We start from the raw sequence: 19,103 nt of genomic DNA on the forward strand, positions 1-19,103 counted from the left end.
CAAATCAGTACATGCTGGTTTCACAGTTAAAATATGGGAGGTCTAGAAGAGGCCCTCTAGATACAGAATAAGCACATTTCTGACTGCATGTCACAGACACAAAGGCTGTAGGCAAAGACTCACTGTCAAATTACTTCTTCCTTTGTCACTGGGGTTTTTCCTCACCTTTGGCTTAGCACATCTTCCAGCACATCAGCCATGGTGTTAAGCTGTCAAGACAGCAATCTCCATTTTTTGCCTTCAAAAGATGAATATACTAAAAACAGGGAAAACCTTATGAGCTTTTACTAGATGGTATTAACTCTATCAGGCTTTGCTGTTCAGACAAGACTACAAAAAGGTAATTTTACCTTGAGGCAAGGTATACATTGATCTAACCCAGCTAATGTCAGTGTGAGACAAACACCATAACTGGGAACTGATTTGCTAAGCATTTCTAATGGTGAGAACATTCCTATATGAACTATAGAAAAGATCTGAACAAGGCAAGGTATACATTGATCTAACCCAGTTAATGTCAGTGTGAGACAAACACCATAAACTAGGAACTGATTTGCTAAGCATTTCTAATGGTGAGAACATTCCTATATGAACTATAGAAAAGATCTGAACCTATACAAAAAGAAAATATTTTACAGACCAAAAACAAGTGAAGCAACCATTTATTGCAGTTGACCAGTATGTAAATAAACTGTTCTGACAGTTATAAGCAAAGTACAAAATATTTAACTGTGGACAGTTTCTTCCTGTTTGTAAACATTAGAAAACTATTTCCTCTCCAAACAATTTAAGCATCAGAAAGTATAAACAGTCTTTTGCAGAGGTTCATGATCATGGCTGCCTTCTGTTCTTTCTAATAGTTGCAGAGCATTTCTGTTGTCACGATCAGGAAAGGGCTCTCCCTACTACATTTCAAACACCCAGGTTCCTGGCTGAAGTCTTGTTATTGACTACAGAAAGTGTACTTACTGTTTTTTTTCAGAGAATTCTTCTGATTTACAAAGCTGCTTTACTTAGTGGACAGTACTGGTCCCACCAGTAAAGGCAAAGCTTAATGCTCTGGTTTGTGCCAGAAAGGTGATGAGGATCTGAAATCAAATCTCCTATACTCAAAATGCACCCTCCCTTTTTCACTCATCCAAGCAAGGTAAGAGTCGTCTCTCAGAATTTTTTACAAGGATCATACCAGAAGATTTTCCATAACTCGTTTTAGAAGCATTTTCAATGTTTTCAGTTTCAGCATCCAAGCCTTAGGAAGACGAGTGGGGAAGTGCATGAAGTCAGAAAATTCTTGCACTGTCTTCACACAGGCTGAGCAAACAGCTTGCCCTGACTGCCAAAAGCAAACAAGTCAGATAAATATTTCTACAGCACAGGAAACTTGGATTCTATGAGACAAATGACATTAAAAAAACCCAGCTGTCCTTAACAATCCAGGAACTGCTGAGTGGGTTCAGTGGAAACAATTTAGCACAGTTATACTGCATTAAAAAGACAGAAAGGAATCCAGAGGTTTGCAGCATTGTCAACAGCTGTGAGATTCAGGAGCAAGGACTAAAGCATAGTCAAAACTGAGGGCTACTGAAAAAGAATATGGCTTTATTTCATTTTAAAAGAAGCCTTTCTTGCTGGAAGTGATGATGTTCTAGTGTACCTGTGGACATCCAGGGCATACTCAATTTCCACCCTAGTTCCAAAACAGTCTCTCTTGTGTACATCCCATTAATTGTAAGGAGAATATTTATCTTAGAAAGATACTATTTGAATTTTCTGCCCTTTCAACAGGTGATATGGAAAGATCTCAGTTAAAATTGAAGTAATTTTTATCCAAAGAATGCATTCTAGAAAGAGTAACTGCATTAAATGTACTACTTTATACTTCGTAACTTAATTAAATACTTACAGTTCAGTTTTGGTTTAGGGTTCACTAATGTTAGCTATCTTAAGCAAGGATCTTGCTTTATAAAAAGGTTATTTCTTTGATAGACTTTAAAAGCTCTAACTTGAACTATTCAGAACTGGAGTTCTGGACCAATTTTTGCCCATTTTACAGATTGGATTTGTATGGGGAATGACCAATGGTTAAAACTGCACACACACATGTTTTGGATAACTCATTAAAAGAAGTAGAGCAACATATTCTAAGTTGCATGAGACCAGCTGTTACTCCATTTTTAATATGCTAGAGTTACCTGGCTTTCTGCCAGAGATAGCTGTAACTTGTACTTGCATACTTCTTCTCCATCTGTGTCCCATGGAGGAGATCCCTGCTGCCTGTGGGCATGGCCAGTGCCCCCCGAGAAGTGCCACAAGAGAAAGCAGCACTTGGGCAGGCTCTGCAGGGACACCCAGCCCAGCACTCTCCCTGTCAGCAGAGGGATCTTCCTCCTACAGTGCCCCTCACAGGGAGTCAACACCAGGCTCATGCCCCACATCCCTGAGCTCGAGATGCTGGTGGGAAAGCTGGGAGAAGAGCCTTTGCCAGAAGGGGTTCCTCACTGTACCTCCTATTGGAGGTGCTCCCATCACTCCCCACAGCATGCAATGGGAAAACAGTTGAATCTCCTGTAGATTTTTTTTGGAAGAAAACCTCCCATCCTGCTACAAACAGTTAAGAGTTGCTCTTCCATAATAAAAAATAAGCAAGCCTGCCAGTAAGAATTTCTTAAGTTGCTCAGGAAGCAGCTCCAAAGCAATATTATTTCAAGCTCCCCCTATGCTAATTATGTCATAGAATGAGTTTTCCCCTTGCCCTATAAAATTAATTTTTTTTTCTGCATGAATTAGTTTTGCTTACTGAAATAAGCAAAACTAATGTTCTTTTTGCACAGCTCTGAGACTTCAGCTGAACCTCCACTATCCTGGCCATCTCCTGGGGTGCTTATCTGGAGTTAATTGTTGGTGTTCCAGTCACTGCATTAATCTGCCCACTGCATTTAGTGCCAGCATCCACCACTGTGGATTAGGCAGAGTCCCACAGTAGCTGGTGGGATGCCATCCATGGGGAATGAGGTGTTGTAGGTAAATGATTAATGACATCTAGGTTTGCAACACAACACACAGAGACAGGTACCAAAATCCCTGTGTGATGTGTGTACTGTACTGCAAACATTGAGAGTGAAGTTATGAATACATTTGCTCAGTTCTGACTTCTTTTGACCAAATTATTATACACTAGCTTAGAGATGATGAGCATTTACAATTTTTTTTCTTCTAGAACTAAATTAAAAATGCACATTGTAGTTATAATCACATTTACCTTCTGAAGATGCATTTTTATTCAGCTTCTCCTCTGTAAAATACAGTTTCCAGACAGCAGCATAAAAGCAGTTGCTGTTTGTTCCTCTCCCCACAGCATTAACCTCCCTTAATGCAAGCAGCTCCTCCCCACAGTAAGGATGGAAGCACAGCAACTTGATCCTTTCCTCTGAACATCAAGTCTGGTATTGGATGCAGCTCAATGCACTTTATCCAGTGTGAGATACATTTAGCTGAGACATTTTTATATATACATCCATCTAATACTGCCTATGAAGTTTAGCCTACATCTTCCTCCTATGCATTAGCAGCATCACACTGCCTCAATGCTTCCTAGGGAGCTTCTCAAACTAACTGTTTACAGACTGCAAGTTACCTTTCAGGGGATGAGCAGTTCTTAATTTCCACTCACAAGGACATTATGAACACATCATTATAATACAAGTTATAAGCTCCTGGCTTACATGTACAAGGAACCCTGTGAAAACTGCATAGGTGAAGTTATGTTCCAGGAACAAGTTACCTACCTACAGCCTCCTGAGTTCTTCTGTCCATACCAAGTCTGAATGCAGCTTACATTATTAACACTCTAGTGTAAAACTTGACATTTCTCTAGGCTTTTGAACTCGTGCAAGGCAAATAAAGTGAAAATTATATTAAAACTTAACAACAGCCAGACAGTTCATTTTCCCCCACCAATATTTACAACATCCTTAAAAAACTCCAAACAACAAAACACCAAACAAATCCAAAAGCATTCCTCCAGCTTGTGGGAAGTTCTAAACATCCTCATTCCTTTCTCTCTCACACAATTCAAACTGTCACTGTTTTACAGCTTTTGCTTCCTTGCTTGTCAAAAGCATTAACAAGTTAGCAGAGCACCCAAGTCACGTAATTATACTATTAAAGACAGACAGAAAAACAAATTATTTTGCAGTAGTATTATTACTACAGTAGGATTAACACAACACGGAAAATGCCAAAAATACAAAAAGAGTTTGGGAAGAGTCATAGGATTATACCAATGTATTTAAAGTAGTGTAGTTTTTTTTTAAAAACCCATTTGTGTGATTTATGTACATGTCCATTTGATGCAGTTACTTACTTATCACATACATGTGACCTGAGTGACTCCATCCTCCTGGTCAAATTGTCCATCATCCAGTTCCCTTAATACTCCATCACTGCTACTGAATCCTGGAAAGCCTCCATAATGGGAGGATCCCTCCTTGATCCAACATTGTTTAGAAGGAGATAGGTGAAACTCGTCAGGTGGTTGTCCAGTTTCTACAGGGCAAAAAGTAGCTGTGTCTGATCCAACACTTCTGCTGGACACCCTGCCCTTTTCTTCCCCAGTCATTTGTCTTAAGGATTTCCTCTGAAAAACAAGAGAATATTGAAATGTTAGTTTATTTAGGGGAAAAACAATTGAGCCAAACACTTTGCAATGGATCATGGATAGATTTAGTGTAGCTGCATTTTAATCACAAGTGCAATTCTCAAGAAACAAGAGATTGCCATTATCTGAGGAGGCAATTACCATTCCCATGGCAAATCTATGCAGATAGAAGTCAGTGGCTGCTCTTTACAGCCATTTGAAATGGGATTTACAGAGTCCCTGCACAGGAGGAACTCAGGATTAATACAGTATGACTCTAGTATTGGGACTGCCTGCTATCTTTGCTGTTGAAGTATGGTTGCCAATGTCAAAAAGCAAAGTAAGCAGATCATGATTTCTGCAAACAGTAGATCTACCAGACTATGCTAAGGGTTCTCTGAGGCACAACAATAAATAAAAGGCTTATCTCACTTCAGCATCAGGAGCTACCAGAGTTCCTGAGATCTGTGATGATGCAGCACCTCCAGAGACAATGTCAGTGCCTTGAGGCACACAGAGGAGCAGGGTCAGCAAGGCTGGAGTGCCCTGAGCCACCTGCCTGGAGCCCTGCTCTCAGCACCAGCACAGCTACAGCAGGAGATGTCTGCCAGGGGACACTGCCCTGCCCACAGAAGGAGCACATGCAGCTGAGAGGGAATCCAGCCTCAGCACAGAGCTGCATTTTAGTGCATGAAGGACAGAGTGCAGACACTTGAAAAAACAAAACAAAACACTCCACAGACTTTTATTATGCTTTGGCAAGTTTGTGTCCCCCTTCTGTACATTGCTAAGCTTTTTCTCAAACCCTTTTGAAACAGTAAAAACAATGGCCTGTGTGGCTAAAGGAAACATATTTAGGAAAGCTGTTACAGGGAACATTGGGAAATTAAACAAGGGGAAACAGCATTGCCTCAGGAGAAACAGAAGGAAATAAGTTGTGCCTGGATGCCACAGAAAGAGGATGGAAAAGTTTGCTTAAGGGAAATAAAGAAAAAGAGAAGAGAAAAGATAACCCCCTCAAGCACTGCATGGTTCAATCTTGCATTTCATTCTCTGAACCCTTAGAAAAACAAATGGTATGTGACAAACAAAAAGTCCACAGAGACAATACAGCCCTTGTAACCCAAGAAGCTTTTGTACTATCACATAAATCATAAGCCAGGCCATAACTCATTACCCCACAAATACACAAGAAGGCAGAGAGAAGAGCTGTGAGGACATAACATATTCCACCCTCAGAAGAGAGACCCTGTGAGATTAAGAGACCAGGTAAAGGGGATTTAAGTTATGGAGAAAACAAACATAATTGGTAAAACAGAAGGAAAATGTGACTCTGCTAAATGTTTCAGCTTCAGCCCTAGTTTACCTATTTAGCCCAAGCTAAATGACCTCAGCATAATGAAATTTCTGGTAGAGAAGCAAAACATTCACTGGTACTGAAGAAAACACATTTTGTTCAGATTTCAAACATGGAAATCCTGATGTAAGTGACTACAAATCAGCTATTTCTTGTTTACTTTGAGTATGTTTAATGCTTAAGTCAAACATTTCACATTCCAACAAAATAAAACAACTACAAAACACATTTCATCTGTATACCCATGGCTGCTCATCACCCTACAGCAGGGTGAAAGAATTAAAACAGTGAGTACAATGTTTCCTATTTTTAATTTACACCACGTCTCAAAGATTCATCAGTTCCTCAGACTGAATGTTTTTACAGAACTGATTTGTGTTACATCTCTTGGCAGAACCCAACTTGTGACATACAGTTACACTGCCTTTTAAGAGGCACATAGTTAGAAGTGACATTATGCCTTACCAAGGTAAAAAGAATCAGGAGTTCATGCCCTTATTATATACAGAGTACTAAAGAAGAAGAAAAGCATCAGGAAAACCATTATTTTATGGCTGTCATGATTTTGCTTTATATATTTACAGTGCTGCTATCAAAAATTGTGGTCCAAAACATACTTTCAGAAATTAAATAGGAAAAAAAGTAAAGGCTACAAAATCAGGCATGTGAGAGGAAGTCAAAAGGTTTTAAAGATAAAAGCTGGAGGTGCTTTTGACACAGTGGGTGGTTAGGGAAAAAATTCTACTGGCAGAATTTAGAAGAGGGTATGAATGGAGAGAGACAATGACACTGGCAAAGGAGACTACACAGAACACTGAAGAGCAAAAAAGCAGAAGCTCCAATTCTGAAAATGAAGAAATACATTATAGTGTACAAGAACTATCTGGGAATTGAGACAGTGGCAGAGACAAAAACAAACAGGACTTGAACCGTACATGTTGAAGGCAAGTTCTTCCAGGCATGGAAGTACTAATTATCAGGGGACACAGGGAGAAGGAAGTTAGGCTGAAGATAAGCAGAAGCCTGGAGAAGAACAAAAAAAGGAAGAGTATATTTTAGAAACACTAAACAAAGGAAAACACAGATGATGGCAACACACTGAACAGACAGTAAAAAAAGAAAACGGTAAAAAAAAACAAAACAGAGAAAGTTCAAACAGAAATGCAAGAAATTTGAAGACTTATGGAAGTAGTCATACAAATAGAGAAAGAAACAGCTAGGTATCACTGCCATATCATTATATGCCATGAATGAGTTTGTGAAGTTACCACTCCACTGCTGGACACAAGTGAAAACATTGACAGTTTTCCTAACTACTTAAGGGTATCACAGGGAGGACATGTTGAATAGAGAAAGGCTGATCAGCCACTGAAAACATGAAAGAACCAAAAATGAAAACCCATCACAGTAGGTCAAAAGACCTGGCAAAGGAAAGCCCATCAGGAGTTCACCCTCCTCTGGCCACAGCAGAATTGACTGCAGCAGTGTGCTGGTGCAGTAATTGTTGTGACACTGACTTTGAGCAGAATGTGGAGACTGTCAGTCATTTAATCCTCAAAGCACTTGATACAACCTCCACTCCAAAGGGACAAGGAGCTGTTGAGGTTCAGCTGCAGGAGTTTTAAAGTCTCTATCTCTGTCACACATTTTCATGCAACAACAGCCCTTCACCCTGATAACCAGCAGGTTACAGTATCCCTTAGAGCATAGCTTAACACTCCTTTCTTCTAAAAATGTGAAAGTAGATGTTTTGAAGGTCAAAATAGTTTTGTATTTCATGTGCAAGAGATGCAGGATTTTGATCAGACTCCCTTAAGACTTCCAAGGAAATACAGCATAGCCAAACACATGCACCTGAGACACAGTAATTCCTCGTTTTGAAGGTCAAAACAGTTTTGTGTTTCATGTGCAAGAGATGCAGGATCAGACTCCCTAAAGACTTCCAAGGAAATACAGCATAGCCAAACACATGCACCTGAGACACAGTAATTCCTTAGCACAAAACAGGTTTTTAGCCTGCTCATGCTTTTCTCTTATAGCTCAAGAGATAACAGCTGAGGAAAAAAATAATATGTGTTCCAGCTGCAAAAAACATCCATGAACTTGAACTTGTTGGCAGGGAAACTGTGTTCTTGCCAGTTCTTTCCCCTGTCAATTCTGAAGTCTAGTTTGTTTCTGTATCTTACCGTTATGTGAAGCACTAATTTTTAAAATATTAATACCACAAATATGTTACTCACCTCTGGTGTCTGGGCAGCAGAACTCCACATAACAGGTCTCTGAAGAAAAATTACTTGCTTTGTGGCCAGATTTCCTTCACTAAAATTTAAAGAAAATAATTTCCATGTTTTAAAGGCAACAATTGTCACTAATCTATTCAAAATCAACTTCAGGGTCAGTGTAAGTTCACGACTGAGAAGAGGACAGACTACAGAGTATTATCCAGTTTATTAATTCCTCAATGGTTCTATAATGATATTTTTTAAAAAACAGAAGCATGGAACTAGGTTAAGGTGATGCACATGAAAATATGGACAGACCAGTCATGGTAATACAAATTACTCAAGTTACTTAACATGTGTGCTTTTGAAAGTTTAAATATCAGAGCTCCTACTTTTAATCAAAGTTTGCACATTTATGTCTGAAGCAAATCTTCACAAGCCTTTTTTAACTTAGTCTTCACAGTTAAATATACAGCAACATAATATTACCGATTGATATCACAATCTTAATAGATCCATAGCTTCAGCAAATCTCTCAATACTTTGTGGTATGAAACTTGGAAATTAACATTCTTTACTGCTAAATACAAGTTGTAAGATGTCATCTAATTGACACAGCAGGCTAAGCTTGCTGCCCCACCACCTATGGATAAAGGGCTTCAGCTCAGTTTTAATAAGCTTTACATCAAGAATGAGATGAATGACCAGGTGTTTTGTACGAGGGAGGTACCAGCATAGGCAGAACAAGAGAATATTTTGGTTAGAAAAATAAAGAAGGGAGGGAAAAAAAAGAGCAACTTCAGTCCTGGAACTTTTACAGATGCTAATACTGTTACTGTGGGCAAAGCAAAGGTGGGGTTTTGTTGGTTGGTTGGTTGGTTGGGTCCCCCCCCCCCCCGAATGGGAATACTTGTAGAAAAATAAACATGATTAGTGAAGTTGCTCCCCAGACCATATATTACTGATATGATATTTCATCAGCATTACACCCCCTTAGTAGTGGTGATAAATAAATCCTCTAAGTTTTAATGTACTTCTATTACCTTTCCACCAGAAATACATCTCATCACATTGACAGGATATATAATACAAACCCCAAGCCCATGTCACTGAAAGTGAAACAATTTCAAGACAAGAACTCCAGAAAAAGAAGATTTTAAAAATTCCTGTTTTCTTCTAAATATCAGATACTACATTTTTATAAGCTCTTCTTCCCCCAGCTGCTTCTGGGCAGTACTCAATAAGATCTTTAAGCATATAAAAGCAAAACACTGAAATTGTTTGGCCAAAGGGTACATACAGATTTTAAGAGTGCACTAAATGAAAGTAGCAAAATAGAAACACCAAAGAGATGGCAGCTCATTTGAAGTATTTATGATCCTACCTATTCTTGACCATAAAACTGTGTTATTGTGCATAACATTACAAGGAACTACTAAAACAACGTAAACTTTTACTTCAGCATGGATATGTCACAAGGTTAACCACCACACACATGAAGTCAAGGCAACTGATGCATCTTTCACAACTGAAAATTATTTTGTATTTAACATCAAGGATTTGCTCCAAGAAAAACCAGGGATTAGAACTGTTCCTATGAGCTCAGAAGAGTTTGTTATCAGCCATCCCTCAGTAAAGCTTCTGGAAGTAAGCTCTGAGAAAGTTCACAAACCAGTACTATTCTCAGCATAAACAGCCACTCAGATCAATAGTTGGTGATGATGGATTTGTGATTCTGTTTGGACCCTCACAATCTTTTTTTCAGTCTGGCTCAACTCAGGTCACGGCATATCTTTGCATTTTGTTCTCTTTCTTGGATGAGAACAGAGAACTAAAACTCCAGCTTGTGGGAAAAACAAAAAAGCAGGAGAACAAATTCATTTGTTTCCTTAAGCCTAACAAGGTTTCCTGTTCTAAGAGTCCCTACCTCACTATTCATTAAAAGAAACAATGTTTAGATTTTGTGTCATTACAAGGAAATCTGCAATCCTGCAACCTTATTCCACTTGGCTAGGTATTTCTCTGTGCCTCAGTTATGTCCCTCTTGATCGACTGAAAAATGTCTCTTCCAAGCAACGAGGCTGAGCACAGTCTCTGGCATGGGGAAGAGCCTAAGGCTTATTTTGTAACAGTGTCTGCATTCCTGCAGAGAAAAGAAAAAAACCCAAACACTGAGCTACAGCTTGTACAAATTCTACTAGAACAGAAAAAGGACATGATGGTGAGTAGACAAGAAGTAAATTAACAAATTTCTAAGTCTGACCTTATTAAAATGCCGCACACGACAAAGCAGCTATGAGCTTAATTCACAAAGAACTCAATGACAGTGGGATTTCCACAGAATTTAAATGAGAAAAAGTGCTTAGAGCAAGGGAAGCTCCACAGTTTCCCTCACATTTCTACATTCCCTCTTTGCCTCATAAGTCAGGGCATTTTGAAAATCTAGATTAAATGCTGGGCCAGGATAAATGAATAACCATAAAGTCAGTGTTTTTGCAGTGCATTGCCCACAGTCTGCCCTGGCCATTTTCAGGGACTACAGTAATCAGGGATGGGAAATAAAGGTCACTGCAGAGTAAGGCTGCTGAAGCCTTTTTCCTGTCTCTTCTTTTAAGAGTGATGAAGAGCAACAGAGGCTCTTTTGTTGGAACACCAGCAATTTGTTTGTCTGCTTATGCTGTATGGGCAAAACTGTGTTCCCTTACACAGCTATACTCGAGTCCTCCAAAACACCATGAGGCTACAAGCTCAGCAGTACTGCCAATGGCTCTGGTTTTTACAGATCCATTTTTTTAATGCATGAATATTGAATGTACAAAGCACTTAGAACAGATGTTAGACAAGATTTTCTGAAAATGACCAAGGGGAGTAAGATAAATTGTTTTCAAGTATGGGTGTGGGTTTTTGTGAGGGTTTTTTTTTGCGTTTTCATTTCTCAAAAAAACATAACTTTGGATAGCATCTTGACTTTCAGTTTTGAGAGACACCAGCCTGGGATACTAAGTGTCCTGGCTCCAAGGATCTATTAAATGAAAAATTTAAAAAGCCTTAAAAGTAATTCTAGTTTTCAATACAAACATGTAGGGACTTGTACAAACTCACGGTACTACCATACTAAAAACTGGAGTAGCAGTAATTTACAAGCAAATACTCACAAAAGATCTGACATGAGGCAAAGTTTTGCAATAAATTAGGAGAAAAGAAAGACAGAATAGAGGAAAATACTACCATGAGTAAAAATGGGGATAATAGATAAGACTTTCTTTAAATGCTATGCACAAATTCTATTTTAAAAATAAACATGAAAATATTTTGTCAGATCATCCCAAGTTGTTGCTTATTTTGTTTCTTCAGTGTTTCTGAAACCTCTTAATATTCAGGCTGGGTTTTGAGGTCAAAGTTTTGAGTCTGGGGAAAAAAACAGCTGCTGAGCAGCATAAAGTGTCCTTCTTTATTAAGACTTTTGCATTCCTAGGATAACCCAGCACCACCACAGTAATGGCATCTTTCATAGCAGACACACAGTAACCATGCAGGAATTTCTTCTCCTCTTTAAATACCAACATCAATGCCTAAAAATAGTAGTTATCAATCACTACTCAGCCTATCAGAACAGGAAGACATTAATTTTCTGATTCTCATGAATTCTCAATCCCTAATTAGGAATTCTTGTTCATAAGCTTCTCCCCTTTTTTAAAGCAAACTGAATTGCTGTATATGAGATCTACTACAGGCATACAGAACATGATTCATCCTATTTCTTCCAAGAGTAAAACTCAAACTACAATGGGATAACAAGCATTAGACAATTCATACAGACTCCTACTCAACCATTTAGGCCAGAAAACAAATGGTTTTTATTAGGCTGAGTTACTCTAGAGTGGATACAAAATGAATGAGTTTCAGATTTGGCCAGGACACAACCCCTTTAGCATGGGCACTGCTATCAATGCTCTGGCTGTTCCACATCTGGGGTACAGCACTGCTTGAGACCCAAATATCTTCCTGGTATATTCTCACTGATTCAAGGGACAGCCCCAGCCTAATCAATCTGTTCATGCTTCCTTCAGCACTGCAGCCTATTTTTTTCCCCTTACAGCACTTAGCCTCTTTTAGTTGGCCCTGCCTTGGCTCTGTGATCTCTGAGGTACAAACCAGCAGCATTTGATGTGCTGCAAGCACAGGCTGGCACTCCCAGTGTCACTCAGCAGCTGCTCAGGACATTCCTGACCCTGCTGTCCAAACCCTGTGGGGACTGGCTCAGTTACATTGCTTGTGGGACACAAAAGGTTGGAAGTTAAATATTCTCTCATCCTATGACTCAGAACACACCATGACTACTAAAATCTCCCTCTCATTCTTCAAAGATTATACCCAGATCCTGAAGACTTACTCTCAAGCTCTAAGATTTGGCCAAAATTTCAGCTGTTTATGAAAACCAGGCCTGGTAGCTCATATAGCCAATAAGTCACCATGTTCAAAGCTAACACACTTAGGCTACAAAATTATTGAAGACATTAAAGGATAACCGTTTGTTTCATATTCTGGAAACTGCTGCTTCTTCCAGAGGAAAGCAAAACAGAGACTCTTAAAAAAAAAAAAGGTAACAGAACCTATGTTACCATATTTTAGCACAGCTTTTCTCATGTTTGCATTTAACCAGTTGATTAAAATCAGCTATTAGAAAAACTCTTAAAAAAAAAGGCAACAGAACCTATATTACCACAGCTTTTCTTGTGTTTGCATTTAACCAGTTGATTAAAATCAGCCATTAGAAAAAACACTGCCAAAAAACCCCAACACCTATTTCCTAATCACAAAAGCCTCCTTCTTATATTGGATGAGTTGATTTAAATATGTCAAATGACTTAAGCAGAACTCTACTTTCTTGCAACAGTTTTCTTAGAATCTTTCATGCAGATCTTTTTCATGCTGTCTTGATTTAACACAGTGAGGTCTGGGATCCAGAGATTACTCGAGTCATCCACTCTTTTCACAGTTGCTAATGAGCCCTAAGCCCTGCCTCAGTACCTTGGCTTGCTTTTGAAGTTTGGCAATCTAATGGGTGAGAATTAAAAAAAAAAAAAAGATGAGAGAAGAGAGATATTAAGAATGCTTGGTCTAGGTGTTGTATCTTTTTGGGGAGGGGTTATTTAAGAATAAGAGAAAGAAAAAAGCAAGCCTGGAACCTGATGAGGAATCCAGGTCTACAATTTAGCTCTTCTTACAGAGAAAAGAGGAGAAAAGAGTCGATGAGAGAAGAGAGGTATTAAGAACGCTTGGTCTAGGTGTTGTATCTTTTGGGAAGGGGTTATTTAAGAATAAAAAGAGAAAGAAAAAAGCAAGCCTGGAACCTGATGAGGAATCCAGGTCTACAATTTAGCTCTTCTTACAGAGAAAAGAGGAGAAAAGAGTCCCCTCAATCCTCTAAATAAGCATTACAGATAGAGACCAGTAGTCTGGTATTATGTTTGAGTTGAACCATAATGTCTATATTAGAGAAGAGAATCAATGCTCTAAATAAGCATTAGAGATAGAGACCTGAAATCCAGTAGTCTGGTATTATGTTTGAGTTGAACCATAATGTCTATATTAGAGAAGAGAAAGAGCCCAAAAACTTGCTGGATTAGCACATTCTCTGCCCTAATTTGCAACAAACACTCCATGACTGTTTTGTGACAACATGACTTTTTCCATGGTCTAAATCAGTCATTCACCAAGGTCCTAAACTAGTAAAACATTTCAACACTTGTTTCTAGTTGAAACATGTTTGCTGTGGAGTGGGTATGTGATAAAAAGTTTCCTAAATAAAATCTTTCATGTTTGGATTTACACAATGTATTTTAAATTTAGAATTAGACTCATTGAAATCAGTAGTCCTAAGAAGAGATGGCAAAGCACTCCATGAAAACGCTACTTACATCTCAAACTTTACATACATTTAACATCACCAGCATTTTTCTTCCTTTTACATTTAAGTATGCAAGTAATTATTGGATAATTCTCAGACACACACACCAAAAATGCTGTAAGCAAGAGTTTGGGTACCTGTCATGTCGTACAATTGGTGTAGGCAGGACACAGGTCAGGAGCCATCCAAACTCAGCCAGCGTGTGCAGTAAAGGTCCATAATCTGTTTTAATTTCACACCCCTACATTAATAATTATAAAAAGTAGTAAAGAGACTCTGTACAGGTTATATTTGCATTTCTACACAATTACAACACCTCCCCTCTCACTTTTAATGAGCTAATCCTTTGAGATGACATCAAGCTGTTGTTTGATGGAGATTCATTATTTCAAACTGAAAACAACTTGAAAAGTTCAAAACTACAAAATCCACGGCAAACAGAATTTATTAACATTAGGCATGAGCCCTGGCTCATCAAGACATAATTGAAAGCACATCTCACTCATTAAACTTGTCACTTTGCTAATTAGTGCCTAAAACTTTTTAAGCACCGTAATTAGGTGTCTCAATTGACATCTTTACAGTTTTCACTCCATGTGTGAAAAATAAGCATCTTATTTAGCTACATTCTTAAGGTTTTGATCGTAGTCTTCTTCTTTTAAAATACACAAGTTTTTAGTTTGATGCTGGTTTTCTTTCACACTTGTAAATGTATTTGTTATTGGATATTTCAAAAGTAAGAAAATCCAACAACAACTGATTTCAGACATCATTCATACAAATAAACAAAATATTAGAATATTTCTAAAGAGTAATTTAAGTAATTTTATTGCTGTAACCTACTACAGCAGTAGATGTCAATTTATTAGGAAATCCAAGTATTTCATACTTAGCAGTAAAATTTTCATAAAAATACATATCTGAATATCATATTGAATTAATTCACTATCAATTTTCTCTTGTTGTTTTTCTAGTTCTAGCTAATTTCTCTCCTTTTTTTAAACAACACTTCACACTACCAATGTGATCTGCACTTGCTGAAATAACACCTAAATTAGTCTGAAACACACATGAAAATCCCTCAAGACGTTTTCTTTGGTAGTTGTATTTGTTGGTATGAGCATTTACAAATGTCAGGCCACATATTTCTTTTATGCACATTTACCAATGCCCACAAATCTGATCTCATTTTATCATTTGGGGCTTTAGTAAAGCCCATGCAGGTGATTTCAGGGAACCATCCTGAACGTCTATGGAACACTGGTACCAGCATCCTAAAGCAAAAAACAAAGAAAAATACCAGTAGGAAATAGCACTGTTAAATCATCACCTATTTACCTCAATGACTGTCCATTGTTCAACAACTATTGCATCATTTCCTTTCCTGTTAGAACCTGGAACCCCAGCACCTTCTTCTTCATAGATAAATAATCCTTCTAAAGATTTGGGCAAATAATCCCCTGTGAACATAAACATAAGCATTAAGTTTTAGGTTGCTAGATTACCAAGATGTACACAAGATGTTACTTTCTCACTGAACAGTCCTCTAAAATAAAATTAAATAACTCAGCAAACTGAAATTCGTGATTATTTATGAAGTGTGCAAGTAAACTTACTATTAAAATCCCTTTTTTCAATACAAATTGAACTATGAACAACTGTCTTAAAAGCATTAACCCCTTGATACTCCAGTATGATTTCCAGTTTCTTGTATTCAACATATTCATTGCAGAGGATGGGCACAACCCTTTTTCCTCAATATTGTCATCCTGACAATACAGGTGGCTTTTGGTGTGGTGGGGGAGAGCACAAAAATGAGTGAACCATCAAGTGTAAAGCTCAACTACAGCCACTTAAACACAGAAATGGCCACAGGAAGAGCCTGAAGTAAGTAATTGTAGGAGGATTCCTGATGGGAAGGAAGTTTCAGAGCACAGCTCCCTGACTCACATGTCAAAGCCTGGTAGCATCCGTTTGGCCCAAACTAAAGCTGTGCATCAAATATCCGTTCAGTTTCTGGTTTTGCTTCTCCTAACAGCCTTTGGGAAACTCCTTTTGTGGAGATTTACCTTGACAGCTGACTAACAAACTAAATTGGTACAGCAAAATCATGTAATCCTCAGAATATCAGCATTAAATCCACTCCAACACTGGATGAGGTATGTGATTACCTGGGTATTAAAGATGGGGAGTCATTCATGCAGAGAGGAGCAGACAGCTCTCTCTGTGGGGAATGGCAAGACTGTAAAACTCTTGTTGGATAACAGCTGCAAAGATTAATTTCAACAGCTGCAAAACCACCCTTCAGTGAACTGTAACAGATCTCCAGAGAGTTCTTTTCCAGCTCTAAAAAAACTCTATAATGAAAACTACAAGTCTGAATTCTCACCTCTCCCCCACCAAAGGAAATTTGGTCATTTCACTGACTTCAATAAATAGGAGTAACAGTTTCAGAGTAGAAAAGATGACTGCTACAAACTATGGCATTAAGACTGTTCATGTGCACAAAATATACAGTTTGAGAGGCACTTGCTGCCAAATTCCATCAGAAGTAAATCTACGTTGATGAGCTTATGTGCCTCTGAGTCACTAAATTTACTGCAGAGCTACAGAAACAGTGATTCACACTCAAAACCGTGGAGAGCAATGAAAACTGAAGAGTTGTCATTACTGCCAGATTTTTGTTTTTTAAAAATCATAATTTAAATTGCAAAGATCTTGTGTTTTGCAGGTTTTTTTTTTAAGGTCTTCAATAATACAAGAGTGCATATTGTTTTAAATCAAAATTATCAGAAAAAAGGATAAGGCATAGTAAATACTGCAACTGCTCAAACTGACAGTAATTTTACCCTCCTCACATAATTAATGTAAAAAGCAGACAAAATTACTTATGAAAGGCACTTTAATACATTACTAATTATCTATTGCACTTGTTAATCATCCTGAGCATTAAAAAACTGTTTAAGGTGCCTGGAATCTTTTCAACTAACATTTGACAAGACTTTTCTCTACTGCAACCCTGTATTTTGCTTACACTGCAATAATTAATTCTGAAGGAACATCAACAAGTTCCAACTTAGTATAAGTAAGACAGGTACAAATGCAACCAAAGCATCACCTTAGTGAAGTATACAGTGTAGGTTTGCTATCAAACAACATTTGTTGTTTGATAATCATCTCAGTTTGTATTGGTCTGTACTCCTAACTCTAGGGTACTACAATTTTCTTCACTTTTTTTCCAAGTAATTGCACAACAGTAGTCACTACTATTTTTTGCACTCTTTTAACTTCTGCCTTTCAGACAAATCCAGTTCAAATGGAAATGAATCTCCCAATTACACATCTTACCAGCAACACAGTTCAAGTGTTCTAAACACTTATCATCCCATTGTATTTTCCTTCAAAAAGCACAAACCAAACCAGAAGAACTAGCACAAGAGATTTATTTTTTTATAAAGCTACTCTAGTTTGCTGCTTTGGAAACTGTCAGTTTGATAAAACAAAGCAAAAATTTCAGTTACTTAGTCTATTATGAATTTGTGGAATCTGATATCTAAAAGGGAGTAATTTATCTTTATTACAGATCCATATGGACATACTCACATATATATCCTCCCATCAAGAAGTAAAATATAATCATAATTTTTTCAAGTTACATAATTCTATGTAAACAAGCAAAAGCTTCCCAATAGTCTGGGACACTACTCACCTTTAGAAGTTTCCCAGTGTACAAAAGAATCAACTAAGGCCAATCCTTGTTTATAATAAAATGTAGTTAGTTCTAGCCAGTCTGCTTCCAGTGTACTAACAACTGGCCCCTTTCTTGTTACTTTCATAGACAAAACACCTTCATGGTAGGTCCAGCAGGTAGAATCATCATCAAAAACATTGAAGACTGTATAGAGCTTGTCTAAGGAGAGAAAAAGGAAGAATGACTCTCAAAGACAGTGTTCCAAAATATGCAATATTACTAATCTCCTATTTTTACATAATTTTATATTTCTAAGCAACAGTTTTAATAATTGTTTCTTAATGTTGCTCTGCTGGAGACCTAAACACACTCAGGAGAAGGTGTGAGAGGAGGTACACTTTGGGATATGAGGAAAATGTGAACTTATTACAGCTGGGCTGTCACTGAATTCTTCAGGTAGTTGAGGTCTGCATAAAGAAAACATACAAGGACTAAGAAAAGCCAGTGGAAACAGCCTTCATTTCTGCCACTTGTGGAACTTCTGGCTACAAATATTTGCAACCTTAAAAACAAAAGACAATTTCCTAAGCTTGCAAATGTAAGCAATGCCTTGCTCTGACTTTAACCTGTTATTCTCTGAAGTCCCAGTGTAATTAGTTGTTTACTGGGATTTTCCCATAGTAACTGATGATCAGTGGAAGTTAAGGATACAAAACCAACATATCCTCAAATTTCTTTTCTGTCTATGTATTAATACAGTGCTGTAACAAAACCAGTCACAAACAAGCACAAGTTATGAAATCCTAACTATGTGAGTGTGTTCCACAAATACACTTGTGTGCCACTGGTGTAGAGAAGTAACACAAAGCAGTTGCCCAGAAATATCCTCAGATTGCCTAATAGAATCCTAACTATGTGTGCTCCACAAATACACTTGTGTGCCACTGGTGTAGAGGAGTAACACAAAGCAGTTGCCCAGAAATATCCTCAGATTGCCTAATACTGCTGGGCAGCCTAAATCAATGCAAACCAACCTCTAAATATCAAAGTTTTTGCACTGTCAAAACAAAGGAATTAGATGACCCCAGTTAAGAAGTCAGTCTCTCTAGGCTCCAGAAACAGAAATTTCCATTTTGCACTGTCAAAACAAAGGAATTTGCTTAGATGACCCCAGTTAAGAAGTCAGTCTCTCTAGGCTCCAGAAACAGAAATTTCCAAAATAGGATTGGTACTCTAATTAATCTGAACCAATATCTGGAAGAATCCCTCTCTGCTTTCAGAAGTGT

General features: G+C 38.0%; 1 protein-coding gene across 2 annotated transcripts in view; it reads right to left on the reverse strand.

Annotated features, from left to right (window-relative positions):
* Positions 1 to 645: 645 nt before the first annotated feature.
* RFTN2 (raftlin family member 2) overlaps positions 646 to 19,103 on the reverse strand; it is a 30,554-nt gene continuing 12,096 nt past the window's right edge. For both annotated transcript variants that reach the window (XM_039714100.1, XM_039714014.1), the window contains exons 6-10: positions 17,836 to 18,036; positions 15,465 to 15,586; positions 14,264 to 14,367; positions 8,234 to 8,312; positions 646 to 4,636 (exon numbers count right to left, since the gene is read on the reverse strand). In XM_039714100.1, coding sequence (XP_039570034.1) covers positions 4,367 to 4,636; positions 8,234 to 8,312; positions 14,264 to 14,367; positions 15,465 to 15,586; positions 17,836 to 18,036 — 776 coding nt within the window. In that variant the 3' untranslated portion in view covers positions 646 to 4,366. The remainder of the gene's footprint in view (positions 4,637 to 8,233; positions 8,313 to 14,263; positions 14,368 to 15,464; positions 15,587 to 17,835; positions 18,037 to 19,103) is intronic.

Source organism: Passer montanus, unplaced genomic scaffold, assembly GCF_014805655.1.
Source record: "Passer montanus isolate IOZ18808 unplaced genomic scaffold, ASM1480565v1 scaffold1, whole genome shotgun sequence".
NCBI classification, from domain to species: Eukaryota; Metazoa; Chordata; class Aves; order Passeriformes; family Passeridae; genus Passer; species Passer montanus.